This window comes from Vidua chalybeata, chromosome 6 (genome assembly GCF_026979565.1).
Source record: "Vidua chalybeata isolate OUT-0048 chromosome 6, bVidCha1 merged haplotype, whole genome shotgun sequence".
Classification (NCBI taxonomy): domain Eukaryota; kingdom Metazoa; phylum Chordata; class Aves; order Passeriformes; family Viduidae; genus Vidua; species Vidua chalybeata.
This window is the reverse complement of record NC_071535.1, coordinates 5762642-5783322: the sequence shown is the minus strand read 5'-3', so window position 1 is coordinate 5783322 and position 20681 is coordinate 5762642. Positions and strand designations below refer to the sequence as shown.

Here is a 20681-nt window from a genome sequence, read left to right as displayed (position 1 = left end):
TGTGGCTTGCTGGCAAAAAGCTGAACAGATGGTGTGCACTTGAAAAGGCACAGAATTACTGTATATGCAAAATATAATTATATCACTTCCATATGACTAACACAGTTCTCTTCTGGAACAAATTAAAACATATCTGCCACACAGAAATTAACAGTGTGCAAACTAAAACACCATTTCAACAGCACACATCACCCACTTCAAAGCAATTAGATATGAAAACTAAACCACATTTAATGCCTTTGACTTTCAGAGCCTGAACAAGTCAGAGGGAATATTCTGTCAAGAGTATTGGTTTTCTGGAAATATCCGTAATGGCTTTTAAAATTTTGACCTCAGTTAGATTTACTGTGGCTGCTGCTTTGCCATTTAACAAGAAAGAGTAAGCAGACAAACTTAACCAGTCCATTAAAAATCCAGCAGTCTGTACTCCTTCATTAGCACTTTGTACCCACTTTTTTGACAGAGAATCCCAACTAAAATCTAGTTTAACTGATCCCAGCTTGGCATGGCTGCACACAACTCTTGCTTACACATTTGCTTTTTCAGGGACTGAAGTTGTTTTCAAATGCACCCACCCATTACAGCAGCTTTCCTCAGAGATCCATGCACATTCCCTTTGAAATCCAGGAGCTGAACTAGCTTTTTAAAACCTTTGCAACTTGTTTCAGCCAAAGGCCTGTGTCAGCATTATAGTTATTGCTTTTTCTTACCATTTTTTCCCAATTTTTTTTTTTTTCTTTTAAAGATAAATTTTAGGAAGGAGGTCAAAAGTTAAGGTAATTTATAAATATTACAAATGAATTTCAATCACCTCTGGAGAGGCTATGGCTGCTTCTCAATATTCAGCTTAAGAAGAATACTTCCCAAGGTCCTACAAACACTGCAGCTCTCCAGGGATACCCCAGGGAGATGTTTTGACAGCTTTGAAGTTTAGTTTTATCACATGGTTTAGTTCCTAATGGATTGCCTTGGTCTCCTGGATGGCATGTTTGTTCAACTTGCCTTCAACTCTGTTTATCCCTTTGTAAAACAGGTATTAAATGCAAGTCAATGCAAGCCAGAATGACAGGGCAGAGGGGGAACATTTTTGCCAGGCTCCCCAATAAGATTCAAACAGATGACAGAGTGAGAGATGCTCAGTTGTACCACGTATTACACATGTGCATTAACACACTTTTTCCCTTTAAAAAGAAAAAAAAAAGTGCAACTTAAAGGCACATTTTCTCTCTTAGATCTGCCTAGCAGGTCTCACTTTTGATATTTGGAAACATCTACCTCACAGGGGCATTTAGAGGGTGAACATCAGGGTCAAAAACCCCCATATGGCTCAGAGAAAAGAACTTTTCCTTTCAGCTGGAAAGGAGAATAAGGTCATTGACGTATTAATGAATCTTGTAAACTGCCTTAATGAAGTTCTAGTTTTCTTTGCCTTTTTCTGAACTCTGTCACTCCATTATACATGTAAATTTAATTTATTTTGGAGTATATTAAATTTTCTGCTGTACTCATTGCAGTAAGTAATAGTTAGAAGTTAAGAAAACAGAATTCCATTCCTCTGCTAGCAGGGATACAAAAATATAAGTACCAGTTCCCTTTGCTGCACCATCAGCAAAAAAAAAAAAAAAAAAAAAAAAAAAAAAAAAAAAAAAGAAAAGAATTGTTATATTTACCAGCCCAAAATATAATTATTTTAACTCTTTTCACATGCTTGGAAGTTCATACACATTTCCCAGTCTCAGCAAAACAAATGTAATCTGTCCTAGCAAGCACATACTGAACTTGAAGAAAATTCTAAATTTCATGTAAAAAAATAAGGGGGAGGAGAAGACAATTAATTTCAAAACAGGCTTATGAAAACATTCAAACAATAAGGGGAAAAAAAAAAAAAATAAGCTGTGCAGAGATTTTTAACTTACCACAAGAGTAAAGTACACCGTAAAGAAAAATGATAAACTACTTGTGTAGCCAAGAAAGCCTGTAAAATAACAGTAAAAATAAAAGAGAATTTATAAGGAAAGTGATCCTAATGTACAGCTAAAGCTTTACATTTTAGGCATGTTTTCTATTACAGTGCTTGGTATCTGGGGCTTAGGACTCAGAATAACAACATTCCAACTGCCTGTCACAGATCATTTATGTAGTTTTGTAGGGCAGAATTAGAACTGGCTTACCACTAATGGCATGCTGTAAGTAAATGCAGCTCTTTAATGTTCTGCTGTAAAGATTTTATTTTAGTATTGCAGACAAAATACTACTGCAACCCAAGTAATAGGTTAACTAGGCAGGGCTGGAAGGCAGAACACACTACAACAACTTAAGTAATCACCACCACCAGCAGCCCCCTGCCAGTTTAAATAAATAAATAACCCATTAAGGTTTTAAAGTCTTCAACTGTAATTGCTACTAAAGTAGAATAATATTCGCTTCTCTCCTTTAATTACTCACCAATTTTAGGAAGAAGGGCAAGAGGAAAAACAATGCAGACTGAAGTAAGCAGCAGCAGCAGTCTCCCATCAAGGTACCAAGACCTGTTGGAAAATTGATTCAGGATTGATACAAAGCTCAGGAGTCCTAAAAATATGTTTAACTTAGAACTGTGCTCTTAGACAAAGCAACCACTAGGACAAGAAAAAAAATAATTTCCTGCCTCACATGCTATCTACATGAATTTGTACTCCTGGTTTCTACACTGATATAAAACAGAGCTCCCAGATAATGAGGGAGGAGAGCATCATTCTGTAAGAAAGCAGCACTGCAAGCAATGTTCTACAGGCAAGTGTCTGCATGGATTAGGAGTCTGATGTGTGCCAATTAATAATTCTCATCAGCACAATATGCAAATCCCTGCCTTGATTTACAGCAATGGTCAGAGGGAAGGGTATTTCATACTTCACAGATTTCCGGCAGAAGTACTCACACAGCACAGTGTGTGTCTAAAACTGGATTACAGTGAGCTGCATATTTACACACCTGAAGAAACAGCAACATCAATTCCCACTCACTGCTGAGCTTCCCTTCCTTGCATACATCCATGAAAGAGGTAAAGGACAGAAGGGAGTAAAAATTATGCTGATGAAACTGGTAGAAAGTTTATACATAAACCAACACATATTAGAAAAGCATTGTAGAGGCACATTAAGTCCTCACACATTTAAAGTCTATTTGAAGCATCAAAATCCCATCTCTGAAGTGAGGAAAGCACAGATGGGTAAGTTAAGTAACAGAAACATCTTGAGGGTGCCTGCCCCGACTTGGCAATAACCATATCCTGTACTGATAAACATCTTGCACATCAGCCTCCAACTTTACCACCTATAAACACCTTGACTTTTGACCTTCCAGTTTATTTAGTCCAGGATATGGTTAGCACCTAATAAACAGGCAGCACCTCAAATTATCATGAGGGAAGTACCATAACACCTGTGTTAAAGAAGATTTATCATACAGGTATATTAACTACTGCTATACATCATGGACAGCCACTTGATTCACTTGTTTGAAAAGAAGATGTAATGTAAATGAACAGAGAAATTTCAAGTTTGAGAGCATCTTCACTGTATCAAACCCAAAGCAACCATTAGCTGACAATGTCTATATTAAAAATGAGTTAAAATACATAATTCTTCAAAAAGTGTATTATTAGCTCCGTGTCCTGCTGCTACAGTGAAGAAGCAACTTTGCCAAAATCAGCTTCTTGCTGTAGCATTTATTCTTCATGCTGTTTTTATTTACCATTCATACATTTTTAAACATTTTCTTTCTCTCCAGTCTGGTGGATGTCCAGATTAGGAGGAACAGCATCATGGCAGAGAACATAAGGCTCATGCACTATGTGTATGGGACCTCTGTTTGAATCTCCTGATTCCAAACCCACAGCTGCCACCAAGGCTCACAAGCTCAGCAGAACAGACAGAAAATTATTTTGGTTACTTTATGGCAAATGAAGAAACATTTGTGGGCGAGGGGGGGAACAGAGAGGAAAACAGCAATGAGGAAATGAAGGAGAAAAAGTAATTTTGTACACTGCTTCATTTTGGAACACCAGTTCTTATACATAAAAAGACCTCAAAAAAAACTAAATGGAGGACTGGTTATTGGAAAACGTGTCCATTTTCTCCTCAAAGTACTGTTGTAAAATACACTTATTTTCCAAAGGCAGAATAAATGTTTTGATAGTGCCTTTAAAATCAATCTGATCTGTAAATTTAATCCTATATGATAAAAGCATTCAAAATATGAAATACAGAATATAAATCCTTGACTCTGCTGAAAAAGCTTTGGCATGCAGATGTTTCTGCTCCCTCCCCCATATTTTAACTAAAAGCAGACATTTAAAAATTGCTTTAATTTCATTCCTGAATTCAACAGAACAAGATATTCATATGTTCTAAATTAGGATCTTACTCTCAGTTCATATCAATTATACAACACACAAGCAAGACAACTTAATTGCATCAATCACATCCTCTGACAGGGTCATTAAATGTTAACAGAGGGCTCACAAATTACAACTTTTTAACACAATCCTCATTTGAAACTATGTTCATGTCATCAAAACTATGTGGAATCTTGTTATGCAGAGAGAAACATCTCCACTCAATATTAGTAAGTGTTCATACTGTATGGTTTTGTTTTTTAGAAAGACATGAGGATGTGTTAGACTGGCTCTGAGCCTTTCAAACACACACACACCTGCTAACCTCTACCTATAAAAACAATTTAATGCACAGAACATTCTTTAAATGGCTTTCCCAAATGTACAGCTCGGGAGGGTTTATGCACATAAAGTACTTTCACAGATAGTTTAACTGACACTTTTGATACATCCCAACTCCAGTTAAGATAAATTCTGCACCAAATGAAAGCGTATCAAATGCTATAATGACTTAACGAACACAGAACAGTTGTGCAATCCCATCTGGAAACAAGTGGCCCAGGTAAAGAAGTATCAAACTATTCAATATTTATGCCCTTTGTATAAATAAGTTGCTTCTTAGGCTTGGCATTTGATTACCTATTTTTTGTTGAACAATTTCCTACCATTAAAAATGTCTGCTAGTAAAAATGTACACTTAACATCTGCAAAAGAATACACAGAAACAAAAGATTATGATCTACCATGGCCATTCATATGGCAAAAGAAATTTAATATAGATGTGGGCACGCATATGTGCATGTTCCTGGAATACTGCTTGGCCACTGCACTTGAACAATTTGCTTGGAGAAACAGCAGAGGAGGGAAATTGTGTTAAGTAAACATTGACTGCTGCAAGAACTCCAATTTACAGAGACAGAAACTGGATGAGACCAGGCTGCCAATCAGCTAAGTACTGGAGCTGTGGTTAGGATTCCTGTGGACAATTTCAGCTCTTTCTAGATGCAAAGCTGAACTTCATTCCCATCTCCAGCTGTAGTTTCAGCTAAGGACAAAACATGAGTGTTGGCAGAGCTGACAGATCACTGAGGATTACAACAGCTCAGGTGATTTGTAATAAACAGTTCAACACTGTTGATGTAACCTGAGTGCTCACATCCAGGAGATCTGAGGTAGGACCTGGACAAAGCTGTTGGGAGCATTATCCCACAGGCACCTTAATGAAGAAGTTTTCACAGTGCTTTTTTTCAGACAGAAAAACCCTTTGAGCAGCACAGGGTTGAACCTCCAGGCTCTACCTACCAGGAGTTTTCTTAAACTGTTTGTTTCAAAGTGTATCTTCGCTGAAAGAAAATCACTTTGCATAAACAGAGCTGACAAAAAATTAAAACCAGTAGTAAGAGATATTAGATGCTAAATTTGGGGTTGGACAGATTGGCATACGTGCAGCAGATACAGCAGCAGCTCAATATTACTGTGTATGAAGAGTGAGGCTGAAGTATGAGCTTGAAGGAGAAGGTTACAGCACCCAAATGAAAAGCTGATAACTACCACAGCTGGAAGAGATACATTAGCAGACTAAAAATAACATATATATATAAAATGTAATAGTTTAGAAAAAAAGAGAAAACTGACAAAAAAACCTTACTAAAACTGTGAGGGCCTGGAGGGCAGAAAGACAGAAAGCAAGATTACAACCACAATTAATTTTTCAAACTCATTATAAAATCCAGAAGTTTCAAGTGATAAAATAGAAAAACTAAAGTACCTTTTAACAAACTGATTTCCCACTTAAAATTCACCTACAACAGGAATAATACAAGCATCACACAGCCTCGAGACAATTTCAGCACATTTCAATCCAGAGCAAGTTTTGAGCTCAAAACATCTGAAAATAGCAATTTGGAAAAACAGCTGTAAGGCACTCCAAGATACACTGTTAGGAATGACAGGAGCATGGAATAACTCAAACAGGATATTTCAGTGTTGAAGCTGCAGTGTTTGCCTTAATATTTCTTGTGACAGTTCCAATGGAAATGTGAAGGACACACTCCTTACAAACAGCTTTACAGCTCAACTGCGAAAAATAACTTCTTTACTGGGAGCCAAGTTTAGGAATTATAAACCAAGTCTGGAATCCTGGCATTTTTCCCAAGACAAGTCCAATTACTAGAGCAAGACAACAAAATATTTCCATATAAATGCCTGCCATTTTTTGGTACTGTGATTTTGAATTATGTGAAGTGATAACACGACAGAAGTGGAAATGTTTCTTCTCCTCCCCCTCCCAGTACCTTCCTGCTTCCCCTTTTAAAATATTACAGGAAGGAGATTCCTGTAGATGGAGTTTTGCCACTGACTTGAAGGTCGTAGGATGGGAAATCGCCACGAGGAAAGAATCACGCTCTGTGTGTGTGTGCTGCAAAAGACTTGCACTTGCCAAATACATTTCATATTCCAACAAGTCATGTAAATGACTATTTATTTTACATGTGAGATCAGAGAAGTGTCAGCACCCATCTCTTTCAGCAGTGCTGAACCCCTTTATTCTTCAAGACAAACACAGAATGCACGAAGCATTTTTCCTTACCCACTCTCGGCTCCACTCAAAAGCCCCGCAACAACCCCGGGAAGTTCAGACTTCACAATTAACAGATAAGATGACATGGCTGCAAACAGAAGCAGGACAGATTTAGCAGAGGAACAGCAGCATCTCAGCCAGCAGGGCTGGACCGGCGGGGCTACGCCTGGAACATCTCAGCTCTGTGTGAGACACCGTGGCACCAGAATCAGAATTTATTTTCTCATATACTTCCTTTAAAAATAGCTGCAAGTACTGCACTGATGTCAGCTAATGCCTCCAAAGAGACTCTTACAATGTGAGTCTTGAAACAAGGAAAACATAATCTAAAGGACTGAAAGGCAAAATAATATAATATATAGGCTTGCCTTTCTACCTGGGAATATAGACCTACAGGCTAGAGACAGACTATAAGGCTGCAGCACTCCTCCTTCCTCTTTATGAGACATTATTCATGATGAGAGTAAACAATATTTGTTTCTCTCAATACAATAGGGTTTTTTAAGGACTCAGTTTTCATAGTTGTTCAATTGCTGTTGTACTAAATAAATATAAGACAGAAATCCAAACACAAGTATAGGACTTGAAAGGGTTTTTTAATATACTGCAGGGTTTGGTCCTTAGAGCTAAGAGGATTATCAGTGACAGATCCCTGCTTCTCATGACAAATCCATCAGCAACAAGATCCCAACAATAATATCAAGTGCAGAACTGTACAGGAACTGTGAAGCAGAAGAGAAATTATTAGCTACTCTTACAGGATTATTGACTTGAAATTAAGTGGTTTTAATTCTATTCAGCAGAAAGCAATCCAAAAGCTCCTTCACAGCACCACTTTTCTCCTTCACTAAATACTGTGATCAAAGGAATGAATGAGAGGGTTTTTAAATCCCAATTTATAGTAGTCTGATACCTTCACATACTGTTCATGTTGCTTTTTTATGTAACCAGCAGAGAATTACTCAAAAACATCAAGCTTTACAAACAGTTTCAACGAGCATCAAAGCCTAAGTGAAACTAATTTCCATCTGCAGCAGCAAGTAAATTTAGCATTGTGTCAGTAAAAGCTTAGTTACATTCAATCCCTGAAAAAATCTCATCTGTTGTACTCAAATTTTATGGTTCAGTATTTAGTAATTCTTTAGAATTTTACCATGGCATATTTATTCATGCTTTAAAATTAAAACATACATTTTGAAAAGGCAAACCAGCAAACTTTCATAAGCTGATATTTGAATACGTTTGTGTGGGTTTTTTAAGGAATTTTTTGAATCTTAAAAGAAAAGATGTGTGGACTCAGACACTGCTGTATTACAGCAGTTAAATTTTGAAGAAAGGGTAAGGTGGTCCCAATAAAGAAAGAGAATTCTATTAACACTAAGTGACATCTACCTACCACAAGGTTAAATTAAAACCATTTGGTAAGTCACTAAATAATAATATTCACTTCTTCATCATTAAACGCTCTGGGTTTTTTCCAATATTTATGTCTATTTAGTGACATGTAGCTGTTGATTGTGTGTGCTGAGGTATTTATCTGCTGTCCTGATTTATTCTCCTACAATAGAATGTAGGTTCAACCAGAGAGAATTACAGCATGAGTAAGTCACTAGAATTTGTAAGTAAATTAACCCAATTTTTCATGCTAAGTTGCAGGCAGCTGCATATTTTATTCTAATTAAAAAAAAAAAAAAAGAAGTGGGGGAAGAGGGAAAGGAAAATCCCTCTAAATTGCAATTCAACCTTATTTAACCATTAGCCTTCTCTCCTGTATGATAGAATACTTTATACACAAGCAAGTTCGAATTTTCATATAGTTATGTCCTTCAGAAAGATTTCAAAACTAGTTCTTTTGCAGTATCCACTGCAGAAACCTTCAAATTAATTTCCAGCTCAGATTTCATCCAATATGCAACCTGTCACTCTGCCCTTGCATTCCTATTAGCCTCTGGCTAATCACTTGATCACTTATCCTTTGTTGCTCACTCTTTGTTTTTGAGAGGAGTCCTATTTCACTGAATTCCACTCCTAAGGAGGGAGCCAATCCTGCACCAAGAAACTTGTGCATGCTGAACATTTGTATGCATCTTTCCTCCTTTCTCTGGGCATATGGGAAACAATCTCACATAGTAGGATTTTTTATATTCTCTTGTTTCTACTACAAGATGAATAATGAATAATAAATAATTCTATTTATATCCTGATGTTGGAACCCTAGATAAAAAAATATTTAATTTAAGCATGAGGATGTTGATTTTTGCTTAAACAAGACCTAAATCCTGTGCATGAACCTGAGCAGGATGCCCATACTTAATTCAGTTTAAAAAGCCAAATTCTGCTTTTAGTTAATTTGCAAAGTTTTAATTCTCCTCAGGAGAAACAACTCCTTGTAGCTTTACTTGGCCACTGTGTAACTCTGCAACACATTACAGAGTGAGCAAAGAACATGGTTGGTTTGGTTTTTTATAAAGATGAAACTAAAACAAGAAAACTAAAACAATGTGACAGTCTTTTTCTACTTGAGGAATTGAGAGCATAGAATGTGACAGACAAAGTCAGGTATCCTTTGCCCCAAATAACAATCTGTACCTCACTTCCCTGACTCAGGTTGTGTTGTACAAATGAAACCTCAGCTCTCCTTGGCAGCCTTGATGTGCCACGGGAAGGAGGAGATTACACAGCTACAGACTGAGCAGTGACACAAGAGAGCACAAGAAAAAGCACAACACCCTTGTGCTCTGATTTACCCCGAAATTCTGACATGAGACACCCATTCCAGCACTGAGGGACAAGGTTTCCTGCAGAACAAACCCTGTGCAATGGCCTGGTCTGAGGCTGCAGCAATAGGGGAATGCCACAAGAGCTGAACTAGAACTCCATGAGCAACCTGCACATGGTCACTTCCTAATTTTCAAGTTCCGAACTTGCTATTTGTATATGTTATTTGCCATTTGTATTATGTTAGTATGTTAGTTTGAAGTAATTTTCAGTTTGCACCAAGAGCTACTTGATGGAGAATGGTTCTGAACTTCTCAACAGGTCTTGACACACCAGAACTCAGCAGAAATCATAATTATGTTATTAGTTTATTATTCTGTACACTTGCACTGTGTTGAAAGCTGTAAGAAATATTGTTCTTAAAATACCTATCACTTTGCCATGATCTGAAAACTTGGTATTAGCTCTTTGACAGAAAAAAACCAAAAAATTTATTCAAATATAAAATAGAGTAATTGCTTTCCACTTCCATTACTACAGCCCGCAGTGCCAGCATGAGCTGTGACTCTATAAATACACACAGCATGCATACATTATTCAGAATGTCTGTGCTGTGCTACCAATATTGCTTAACACTGACCATATGTGCCCCTATCTGAAAAAACAGTTGCTAGAGAAAAGGTTGTTTTTTAAATAGCCCTCAAAATACCTCTTCTGAGGTAGCCCAAACTTAAAATATGTGGGTGGCTGTTTGGCTAAAAGAAAAAAAGGGTAACTTTTTCTTATTATCCTACCCAAAAAGAGACCAAGTGCTGAAGTCCCCAGCAAGGATGTCAGAGAATGTACAATAAACTTTTAAGTAAACATGGAATTTATGGTGATATATCCTTTCAAATAACTTCATTGAAGGGACTGACTCTCCTGGTTAGCTTTTCCTCATCTGCCGCTGTAGATGATGGTATTAGAGCCCTATAAAGATGTCTTGCATTTTTAAGCACTGTGCAAAGATGGAAACAAGCTCCCCTCCAAACTTCCCCCAGGAGAAGAGAGGGCAGGTACTGGTTTTAATATGTCCTCTTAGTGGAAGCTTTAAAAAGAATGTTGGGAGAATTTACTTGGTTTTAAATATAGATGTAGAATGGAGTATGTGACAGAAGATGTAAACCTTGTTCATATGGACAATTCGAAGAACTGAAACAGGATGTCAATTTCTTTGCTTGTCCTTCTATTATGGAGACTCATCCTGATAAATTTCTGCTCCTCTGCTTCCTTTTCCTTCTATCTTTAGCTTTTACCTGAATTAGTCTGGAACATACCTATGGCAAGCTTAAAAAACAAACAAAAAATCCTTCTTATTGTACACGGAACACACAAGCAGCAGGCTTTTTTTTGGTAAAACTTCATTAGTTATAAGTGTACATTTATGCTAAAAGAATAGAAAAGTTTCCTACATAGCTCATCACATATTCCATTCTGTAGTACAGCTGCAGGCTGGTATTTCTGTAATTTTTTTTTCTATTCTTTAAAGTAAGGTTAATATTCTTTACAATATCAAACCTTCCAAGAATCTTCCATTCACTGCAATAGGAAAACAGAGGAGCATGGGTCATCAATTGTTAAATTAGTACAGGAGCTGACAAACCTGCCCTAAATTAAGGCAGCTCTGCACTGGAAATCCTCACTTTGAATCAGTCAAGATAATTAGGCTTTCAGGTCAAAAGTAAACCGTGCTGTGAAAACAAACATTTGAGTTTGTTTGAAAACAGAATTAGATTTCCCATACTTAAAGGAAGCTCAGTAATTTCTTAAGGTATTACAGATGCAGGTCTCAGCATGAAAAAAGCTGTATTTTATTTTATTCCTCCATGATTTGCACCATTCATTCATTTTCCAAGTTCCTGGAGTATTGTTCTCACTGATTACACAAAGGTTATTCCCATCCACCCCCTCAGTCTGAAAAAATATTTGCTTTATTTAAGTTTGAAACAAATTTTGCAAATACATTTAGAACTAAACTGCAGAATGGATGAACTTGAGGAGGAGAAAGAAAAACACAAAAGAAAATAATTTGCAATTTAAAAATGTCCTTTAGCTTGATAAAAAGAGGGGTTTAGCTTAATAAAAAGAGGAGTTTATTAGTCTCTGCACAGCATCTCTAAGGAGGCACTTACAGAAAGCACACATATAAATATATATTTACATAGGGGGGAGCCAAGTTAAATATTTCACTATTTACCTCAGAAAAACAAAGAGGGGGGGATGTGGAACCCAGCAGGAGAAGCTGGGGGCTCCGGGCTGCCAGCAGCTCTCCCGGGAAGGCAGCCCAGGCCAGCAGAGGGTGGTGCTGCTTTTTTGAAATATCTGCTTTGCACAGCGGCTACGCCTCTCCATTGATTCCGGGAAGCTTGAAAAACACGGACCACGCGATTGTAAATACTTATTTAGTGTGTCTTACACTCACAGCAGGGTCTCTGTGTATTGTCTGTCACCTTGACTGTATTAACATAAATACATAAAATCTACAGAGCAGCATCACCCATTGGAAAGAATCCTGTCGCTTCCAGTCACTGCCTGCAGCATTCAGGCAGTGCGGAGGATAAAAATCCCTCCAGGGACACAGAACGAGCTTTTTTTCCTCATCACTGATTCTTACAAAGAAGAAAAGTGTGTACCTTTGAGGACACCTTATCTCCAGAATATGGAAACAAAACGCAAAAAGCACCAGTTATAGAAATTACATTGAATTAAACCATATTTATATGAGAAAATAAGTAATTCTTTGTAAAAGTAAGATAGCTGTCTGCAAAGTTTCATTCCAAAGAATGCAATGGCAACTTCAGGACAAGCCAAGGCAGGTTATCTGAAGAAATTGAAAAAAATATATATTGCAAAAATCCTCACAGAGACTACCTAAGCTCCATGATGGTACTACAGCATTAATCACACTGTTAATAAATTTTGAATGATTAAACTCCTCTTCTTAGCAGTCTGGACTGATGTTTGTGGGCAGCACAGCCACCAGGCCCTCTGGGCCTGCCATATCTCAGCCAGCAGTGACCTTCAGCTGATGGCAGCCCCAGCCTGGGAAGCATGCTGGAAAACTCCACATGCTTCCTGCTAGACCTCAGTGCTGGCATTTGTTAGTGCTGGCAAGGGGCTGAGAGCTGCTCTTGTGCAATACTTTATTGTGTTTGTCTCCATTTTTCCACCAGCCTTGCTAAAAATCAGCCCTTCTCTAACTTTATTATACATGCTTTAGGAGTCCTAAAGATTTTCTCTTGGGTACATGGCTGTGGACTGTCCACTTTTTCAGTCATACCCACAAAAAGGACAATTCTAGACAGAGAAATTGCTGTCCTCCTTCCTCCCCTGCTTCAGAAAGCTCCTAGGAATCTCACAAAACTTCCCTGGCGAGGAGAGGGAAGGGCTGTGTGATTCCCAGCCACAGCTTTGGCCCACTGTGCCTCATCCATCACTTCCTAGAAGCACAACACTATTAAACAATAGCAGGGAATCCATCCAACTCCAGCTGCTCCTGGGGAGGATGACATGGAGAGCCAGCAGAGCCATGGAACTCAGCATTTCCGACAGCAGCCTGCCTCTCTCCTTGTGTGCCTCCAGGCCTGCTATTCCTTAAGGGCTCTCTCCCTTCTTTGAGGGCACCTGACACCATCAGGGACCTTTCAAGATCCTCTTCTTCACAGCAGCTGAGAAATGGACATAGGGAAGATCACTCCAGAGAAAGATGTGTGTGACAGGAAAGGGTTGATGAACAAACCTGAGCAGCCTGGGAAGTGCAATTTGACAGTTCCCTTTTTCATGTGCTCTTTGCACCCACACACCAAGCAGCCCTGTCAAGAACAAGGCAGTTCACATGACTGTTTACATGAAAGGGCTGCTGGATTGGATCAAAAAACAGAAATGGGATGTAAAAATTATTAGCACTGGCCATCCCATCCAACCTTTTGTTTTCCTTTATTAACAAATACCTATATTTCAAGAACAAGAACATACTCATTATAAGGAAAGCAAGGCAAATATTCTCTAAGTTTAGTCACTCTAAGCTCTACATATTCTATAAAGTCTTTTGAGTTAGGGTATTAAAATGACCCTAATTTACATTTGGATATTGAAAAGTTAACTCAGTATCCTGGTGCATCCTTAGTTAATCTTGGTACTCTAATGGATTTTGGTATTTGACTGGTATTATGTGGATTAACTAAATGCCTTCCAAGGGACAATTAAAAATCTGCAGGAAAAGTTGAATACTCATGTTAGAGATGCATGTTAAAGTTCCAAACAATGTACTTGAAAACTTGTTTGGTCAAAATTAATTTGACCAATCAATGCTTTCCTGCAACTGTACAAAAATGTTTATTTTTTTTCCCTTGGGTATCCTGGTAATAGAAAAAATCAATTCCCCTATCTACACAAATCCCTGAATGTATGCAATTAGAATGTCAAATTCAAATTTGCACATTAAGCTTTCTTTTAAAAAGACACAAAGATGACAAATTGGAAAGCGTAACTATTAAAATTATTACTAAAATGCTCTCTCCACCACAAATTAACATAAATCACTTCTGCAATTAGGCTATTTTTAGAAGGGATAAGAACAAACTTTAAAAAAAAGCCCAGACTAGATGCAGATAGTGACAATAAACCTGATAAAGTTGCTTAATCACAAGCCATCGTTCATTATCTCATGCTCTCTAATCACTTCTGAAATAAAATACCGTATGATGCAACACACCCAGGTCTGATGATGGAAGAGGTAACACAAAACAATTTTATTTTTAGCCTTCCTCTGAAATCAAAGATGTTGACAGAGTCTGGATGTCTGCCCAACAGGCACTGTGCTCCTGGTTCCTTCAGCCAGACAGAAAAACAGAAAGAGGGGAACACAGCAAACCAGCATGACAGGCAGAGCCCAGGTTTTACACTTAATTCCAGCATGGATCCCATTCAGGACAAACTACACTCCACACTTTTCCCATGTAAAATCTGCAGAAGGACCAGAAAGACAAGAAAAAATCTTTTATTTCCAAGAAGTTTTTAAAGAGTCAAAGCTGTGTGAGAAGTGAAACGAATTTTTCATATCTTATTTTTTTTAGGAGCCTGTCAGCCTGCAGCACAGTGACCTTCAGAGCTGGTCCTGACGTGGGGGACTTGGACTGCAGCATCCAGCATGCAATGATTTGGGGCTCTAGAGTTACTGAGCTGAATTTTATTAAGGATGGCACAGAGGAAGTTATGAACTGTGATGAGGAAGAAATGAGAGTCGTATTTCCTTTGACAAGAAAATCTTGTACATGAACACAGAATCTCCAGAACCTGCTCCATGTATCCCTCCTTCTCTTGTACTGTTTATTTAGAGGTCCACTCAAATGGGAAAGGAAATTAAAAGATTTGTTCATTGCTACAGAATATCCTCTAAAACCTGTATGAATAAACAGTCCTTAATCTTGGAAGTGCTATGGTCACTCCTGCCTAAAATTAATGCTTGGATTTTTACAGCCATTTCATTTGGGTAGCTTTGATTATATTTGAACTTTTATATGTAAGAAAATATTCCAATTTTGTCCTGAAAGCACAGTTACTTTGTCTAGTTCTAGGTGTTTACACAGTGACAAAAAACAGCAATCATTGCATTATCTGGACTTGACAGGTAATCTTAAAGGAAAGGAGAACAGCACCGGAATGCTGTTTCCTTCTACTGATGTATGTGAACATGGGTATCCCATGGTGGTAGGGAACAAAGGAGGGAGCTTTCAGATAATTCCCTCATTTAAAAGAAAACATTTACAACAAAAGAAAAATTAAAATTTTTCTATTAGACTTCAAACTGTTCTACTTTCACACAAATAATTTCTAAATACTTAGTGACTGTCAAGTGTGTGAACAAACCTGAGTACAAGTCCAAGTAGAAAAACAGGGAGTGTTATGCCATGTACCAAGAAGACAAAATAATGAACAGTAGAAGTGGACAGCCCAGTGATGTAAGTCAGGAAGATAAACTCCCCCAAAAATAAGTTACTGAGCTAAAAAAAGAAAGCTCCCATTAATGCAAAACATATGAAACATCATAGCTAAGTAAACATTCACTTGCTGCACAAATCACTAAAATGCATCAGCAGGTTCCAAAAGCAAAACACAAAACACATGATCTGATAAAATGAAGCTACCAGATACAAATGTACAGGACAGCAGAGAGGAGATGCTGCTTCCTTGAGCTCCTTTCAATGAGCAGTGCAGCTCTAAAGGATGTGCTCCACATCCTGGGATGCAGCAACAGGCAGAGAATCCAATCCCCAGAATTCTCCCATCTATCCCACAACTACAGCCCTTCTGCTCAGCACCATCACAAAAGTCTTTCCCTTAAGTTTTCTGTCCTTTTAATCAATTTCTTAAAAACACTTTAATTATTTTGGTGCTCGTGGAGCTTTGAAGCCTGGCAAAGATTTATTATTGAGCATATGAAGTCTCTTACCTCCAATATTCTGGATAATTATTGTAGTTGCAACAAGGACCTATAAAAAAATTGATTTCTTTAGAAAGGGTAAGAAGGATAACGAAAATCACATGTCTAGAGCAGGCATAAACCACATGTGTATTATTTTAAACACACCAGATGTAGCAGTGATAACAAGTCCTGAAAGGAAGGGAATCTTCTCCTTAGCGAGGAGTTTAACACATGGAAACCAGCACAATCTAAAATGAACATGGAAACAAAAATTCTTCCTGAAAATATAATATTTTTATTCTGAGACAAAGCAAGAGTAATTATACAGTGAAGCCTGTTGTGCACAAGAGAAGGTTTTTAAATCACTGAAAACATAAGTGCATTCTAACTGATATCAGGTGAACACAAATGAAAATTATCATTTATCTCTGAAAAGACAGACAGCAGAGATTTGTACAAGTTCAAGTGGACCTACTTACTCCAGAATATTTTTGACTGTCAGGAATGTCATTGCTTTTTAAAACTTGTAAACCAGATAGACTTTTCCTTAGCACTTGTGATTATTCATACTGGACTGATATGGAAGCAAAAATGATCACAGGCAATTAAAAAACTTGTCTGAATAAAAAAAAAAAATTAATTTCCAACTGAAAAAACCCTAAAAGTGGCTATGAAGTTTTTCCAATGTATTCTTTTGAGTTTAGCTCCAAGATATCATGAGCTTCAGTTTTCTTTCTGCCTACTGCTCTTCTTGATATAGGACATTTCCTAAATGAGTGCTGCCATTAAGTCAACTTGGAAAAAAATTAAGCTGCAGTAATGAGAAGAAGTACATATTTGGCTTTTTGAAAAAAATAATTTCAGATTTAAAATTAATTGAAAGTCAGTTCAAAACTCACCAAGGAAAGGAAAGAAAAATTGTATCTTGGAATTTGCCATAGATGGAAACAAATAGTTCACACCTTTGGAAAGGGAGAATCAGCAATCTTCCAACAGCAGAATATTTCCATTCTTACAAATCTCAGAAAAATACATTTGAAAGGAAATCAGCAGGCTGAGTAATTGCTCTACTTCAAGAGTAGTTAACCAGTAGTTTACTCAAACTAAGCTGCCAGTTCAAGCAAGGTTCTACAGTGGCCTGGCAGTATCATCCCCTATGTGTGAGGGAGAAGTAAGTACTGCTGCAGAGAAAAAAGGAAAAAAAAAAAACGTCATCTGTGCCTGACTGACATGAGAACTATTCAGGGATAGATGAGAATTCAGAATGGTTGTGGTGAAGTAGAAAAGCCTAAAAATCAACAAGATCAGTTAGAAGCAAAGCAAGGCATTCAGGAAGCAGACCTCAAATACAAGACTTAAAGAGTTACTGGATTGCAAAGAGAAAACAGTCTAAGATAACACACTCAGAAGCAGCAAAGCCTGTCTTGCAGGCAAGTTTAAAGAAAAGTGTATAAATATCAAAGATGCTTCAGCAACAAAGACAACTGCTCCAGAAAACATCAGTTCACCAGGAAAGCTTGGTGAACTTTGATTATTTTATCAAAAGAATAGCTTCCCAACACAGAAATATTCCGGTGCTCCCCATGCATACTGAAAATAAAAGGCCAGACAATTTTCAGCACTGATTACTTAAACTGCAAATAATGAAACAGTATATTAAGAAGATTTTTTAAAAAAATACACATGTTGACTATGATGTGAAGCTGTGAAATCTCCTTCACTTAAGCTTTTAAATAACAGATTAGACAAGCATCTGCCAAGAATGGTTTATGTATGTTCAGCCCTGCTTCAGGGCAAAGACAGAGCTAGTCACATTTTAGATTCTTCTTAAGCTCCACATTTCTATGACTTTTGTCAGTAATGGCTCATGGTTAATGTGTACAGAACAACTCCTGTAAAAAAATAGCTATGTCTTATTCCTTGCTATTATCAAGGTTTATTATCACTTGAGGTTGATCACTTGTTCATTTGGTCAATAAATATTGATCCTCAGACTACACTCATCTGCTTATTAATGCCAATGGAAGCCTTAACAACACCTGACAGCTCAGGTTTAATTCTCACTGACATTTAGATATAAGAAAGCAGTCTCTAGCCTGTTAAGCCAAACTAATTTTAAAAATCTGCACTGTTTTAGTAAAACACTAAAATCACACTCATGTGTGGTAACAGCCTGTTCTCAGTAAGGTGTAAGTGGAACACAGAGCATAGAATTCATAACATTAAATGTGCAGTATTCTCAGGTAGTATTTCCTGTGCACCCACTGTTACTGCATAACATCACTGCTAGGAAAGAGAGCTTCAGAACTCAGTACAAAAAAATAATAGCTAACATTTTCATTACTCCTGTATCAGAAATGTTTAAGTTTGATGGTGGTTTTGTTTGGTTGCTTTTGTTGGTTTGGTTTTTTGGGGGTTTGGTGGGGTTTTTATAATCATGAGATAAAACAAGTAAGAAACATTAATGTGAAGAGCTTACTAAACAAAAGGAAACAAGTAACATGCATTATATGTACTCTTAGCTGTTCCTGTTGTGGAAATGACATGAAAAGCCATCCCTTATCTTAGATCCCTATGAAATGCTGAAACACCAACAGCAAATCCATCACGTACCTGTCTCTTAACACTTACAACAGAGGTAGGACTGTATCAAATCTGAACCTTGAGCCAACCTGACAACAATGCCACTGAGCAGATTAGCACAGACAACTGAAAATGAGCACTCTGACAGGAATGCAGCACAAAATCTTGCATTTAAGGAGTGTAAATTTAACTGAAGTTGGGCTTCCACAGAGTAGACGCACAAACTGAAACCAAGTGAAAAGCTTCAGGCTGTAAGGGATTTTTCAGCATACTATGGTGTCAGTAAAAGACTATTAATTTCATTTATATCTCTTTACTATGCAAAGAACATTTGCATATCAGAAGCATGAGGCCAAGAAGAAAAACAGTTAAAAATGAATGCTTACCCTTCCAGCTGATCCAAATGCAAAAAGGCCAAGGTCTTCATAAGAAGTGACAGCTGTTGGCAAGGGGAAAAAAATAAAAGAGCTAAAATATCTCTAACTTGAAAAGCTTGAAAGCTCTCTTCTTGGCCCTTTTTCCCCTTTTTAAATTAATAAAATTCAGAATTAAAAGAATATTTCATAGTATCTTTTTACTTACAAAATAGCTTTTATATACACCAGTAGTCCTGCTACAAAACACAGCTCTATGCTCAAACATTCAGAGACTCTTCAGAAACTCAATTTAGTACTTGTAGTTGCAATATTTAAAATATAATACTAGTACGTTAATGGCAAATTGCCTTCTCACAAAGATTTTCTTTGTGGGTGATGAATTATGAAATTAGCATTAGCAATGAGATACAAGATATTTCTGTATTTTATTTCTTTAAAAGGCAGTTTTTTTTTAAATTAGGATGACAACAGAGGATACATTTTCATCTTTCTACAAATATAAACATTATCATCTTTCCAGCTTTTAAGAACTAGGCCCTATATATTTTCAAGAGAGCAGAAGGTAAACACCTTCTTTGGTTGAAATCTATTATTAAAAAAACCCAAAAGAAAACCCAAAGCAAAACAAAAATCCTGCCCTTACCTGCACCCAACTTACATAATTACATGAAAACAGCCTGTGGTTTCCTGTATAATTTTGCTGGGTTTTAGCTGAAGCTCACTTCTATTATTGTTGGTAACTCAATCCCTTCTCAGAGAGAAGGAAGTCATATTAAAGCCTTTCCTTGTTACTCTGTATTTTGTTATTAGAAACTCAAGCAGTATCAAAAAGATGAAAGTTTTCTGAGAAACACCACTCATTTATTGAGATCTAACAAAAGAGCTGTGAATGCCTCAGAGGGTAAAATGAATCTCAAACCCACGTAATTCTGTTGTCAGGACACTTGGTTTCTCTTCCTTGGTTCTGTTTGGTACAACACTGCTCCTGTCACATCTTAATTGAGGGCCCAGCTGTGCAAGCTGAGCTTTTCACACCTGAGTGAAGCCCCATCCTCTGAAGTAAATGACACAAGGCATGGGAGACACAGGCACCTCACAGAGATCAGATGACAGCACTGGAGCCTCACACTTGCCCAAGATTAGGTGGTTTTATTTCACTGAACTTCTGCACACAATCAGATCAGTGCCCCAGAGGGGAAAAGAGCTGAACAAAAACAAACAGAAACCAAACCCAACAAAACTTCATACATTTTCTCATATGGTTTTCTCAAGGGCAGTGTTTCCCATTCTGCTCTACTACAGACACCAGCACACTATGACAATATAAATGAAATTTAAAAATTAAATGAGCCAGAGTCAGTGCTCAGCATAAACCTGGAACTATCTCTAACAAATATAATTAAACAAAATATGTCTTACTAGATTTTACCCTGTGTTTTTCCTAATTTCCATTTATAAAGTAGCTGATCACAAGGGAAAAAAAAAAAAGCATTTTAGGTAGCCAACTTCATTGCCACTAAAAAAAATATCAGTAAAATAGTAAACATATTTAGGAGCAAGTTGTTTTTACGACATGGTAATAAA

At 37.3% G+C, this 20681-nt stretch overlaps 1 protein-coding gene across 2 annotated transcripts in view; it reads right to left on the bottom strand.

Annotated features, from left to right (window-relative positions):
* SLC38A6 (solute carrier family 38 member 6) overlaps window positions 1–20681 on the bottom strand; it is a 38169-nt gene that overhangs the window by 13358 nt on the left and 4130 nt on the right. For both annotated transcript variants that reach the window (XM_053946456.1, XM_053946457.1), the window contains exons 4-8: window positions 19107–19159; window positions 16165–16204; window positions 6966–7044; window positions 2446–2528; window positions 1917–1975 (exon numbers count right to left, since the gene is read on the bottom strand). In XM_053946456.1, the coding sequence (XP_053802431.1) occupies window positions 1917–1975; window positions 2446–2528; window positions 6966–7044; window positions 16165–16204; window positions 19107–19159 (314 nt within the window). The remainder of the gene's footprint in view (window positions 1–1916; window positions 1976–2445; window positions 2529–6965; window positions 7045–16164; window positions 16205–19106; window positions 19160–20681) is intronic.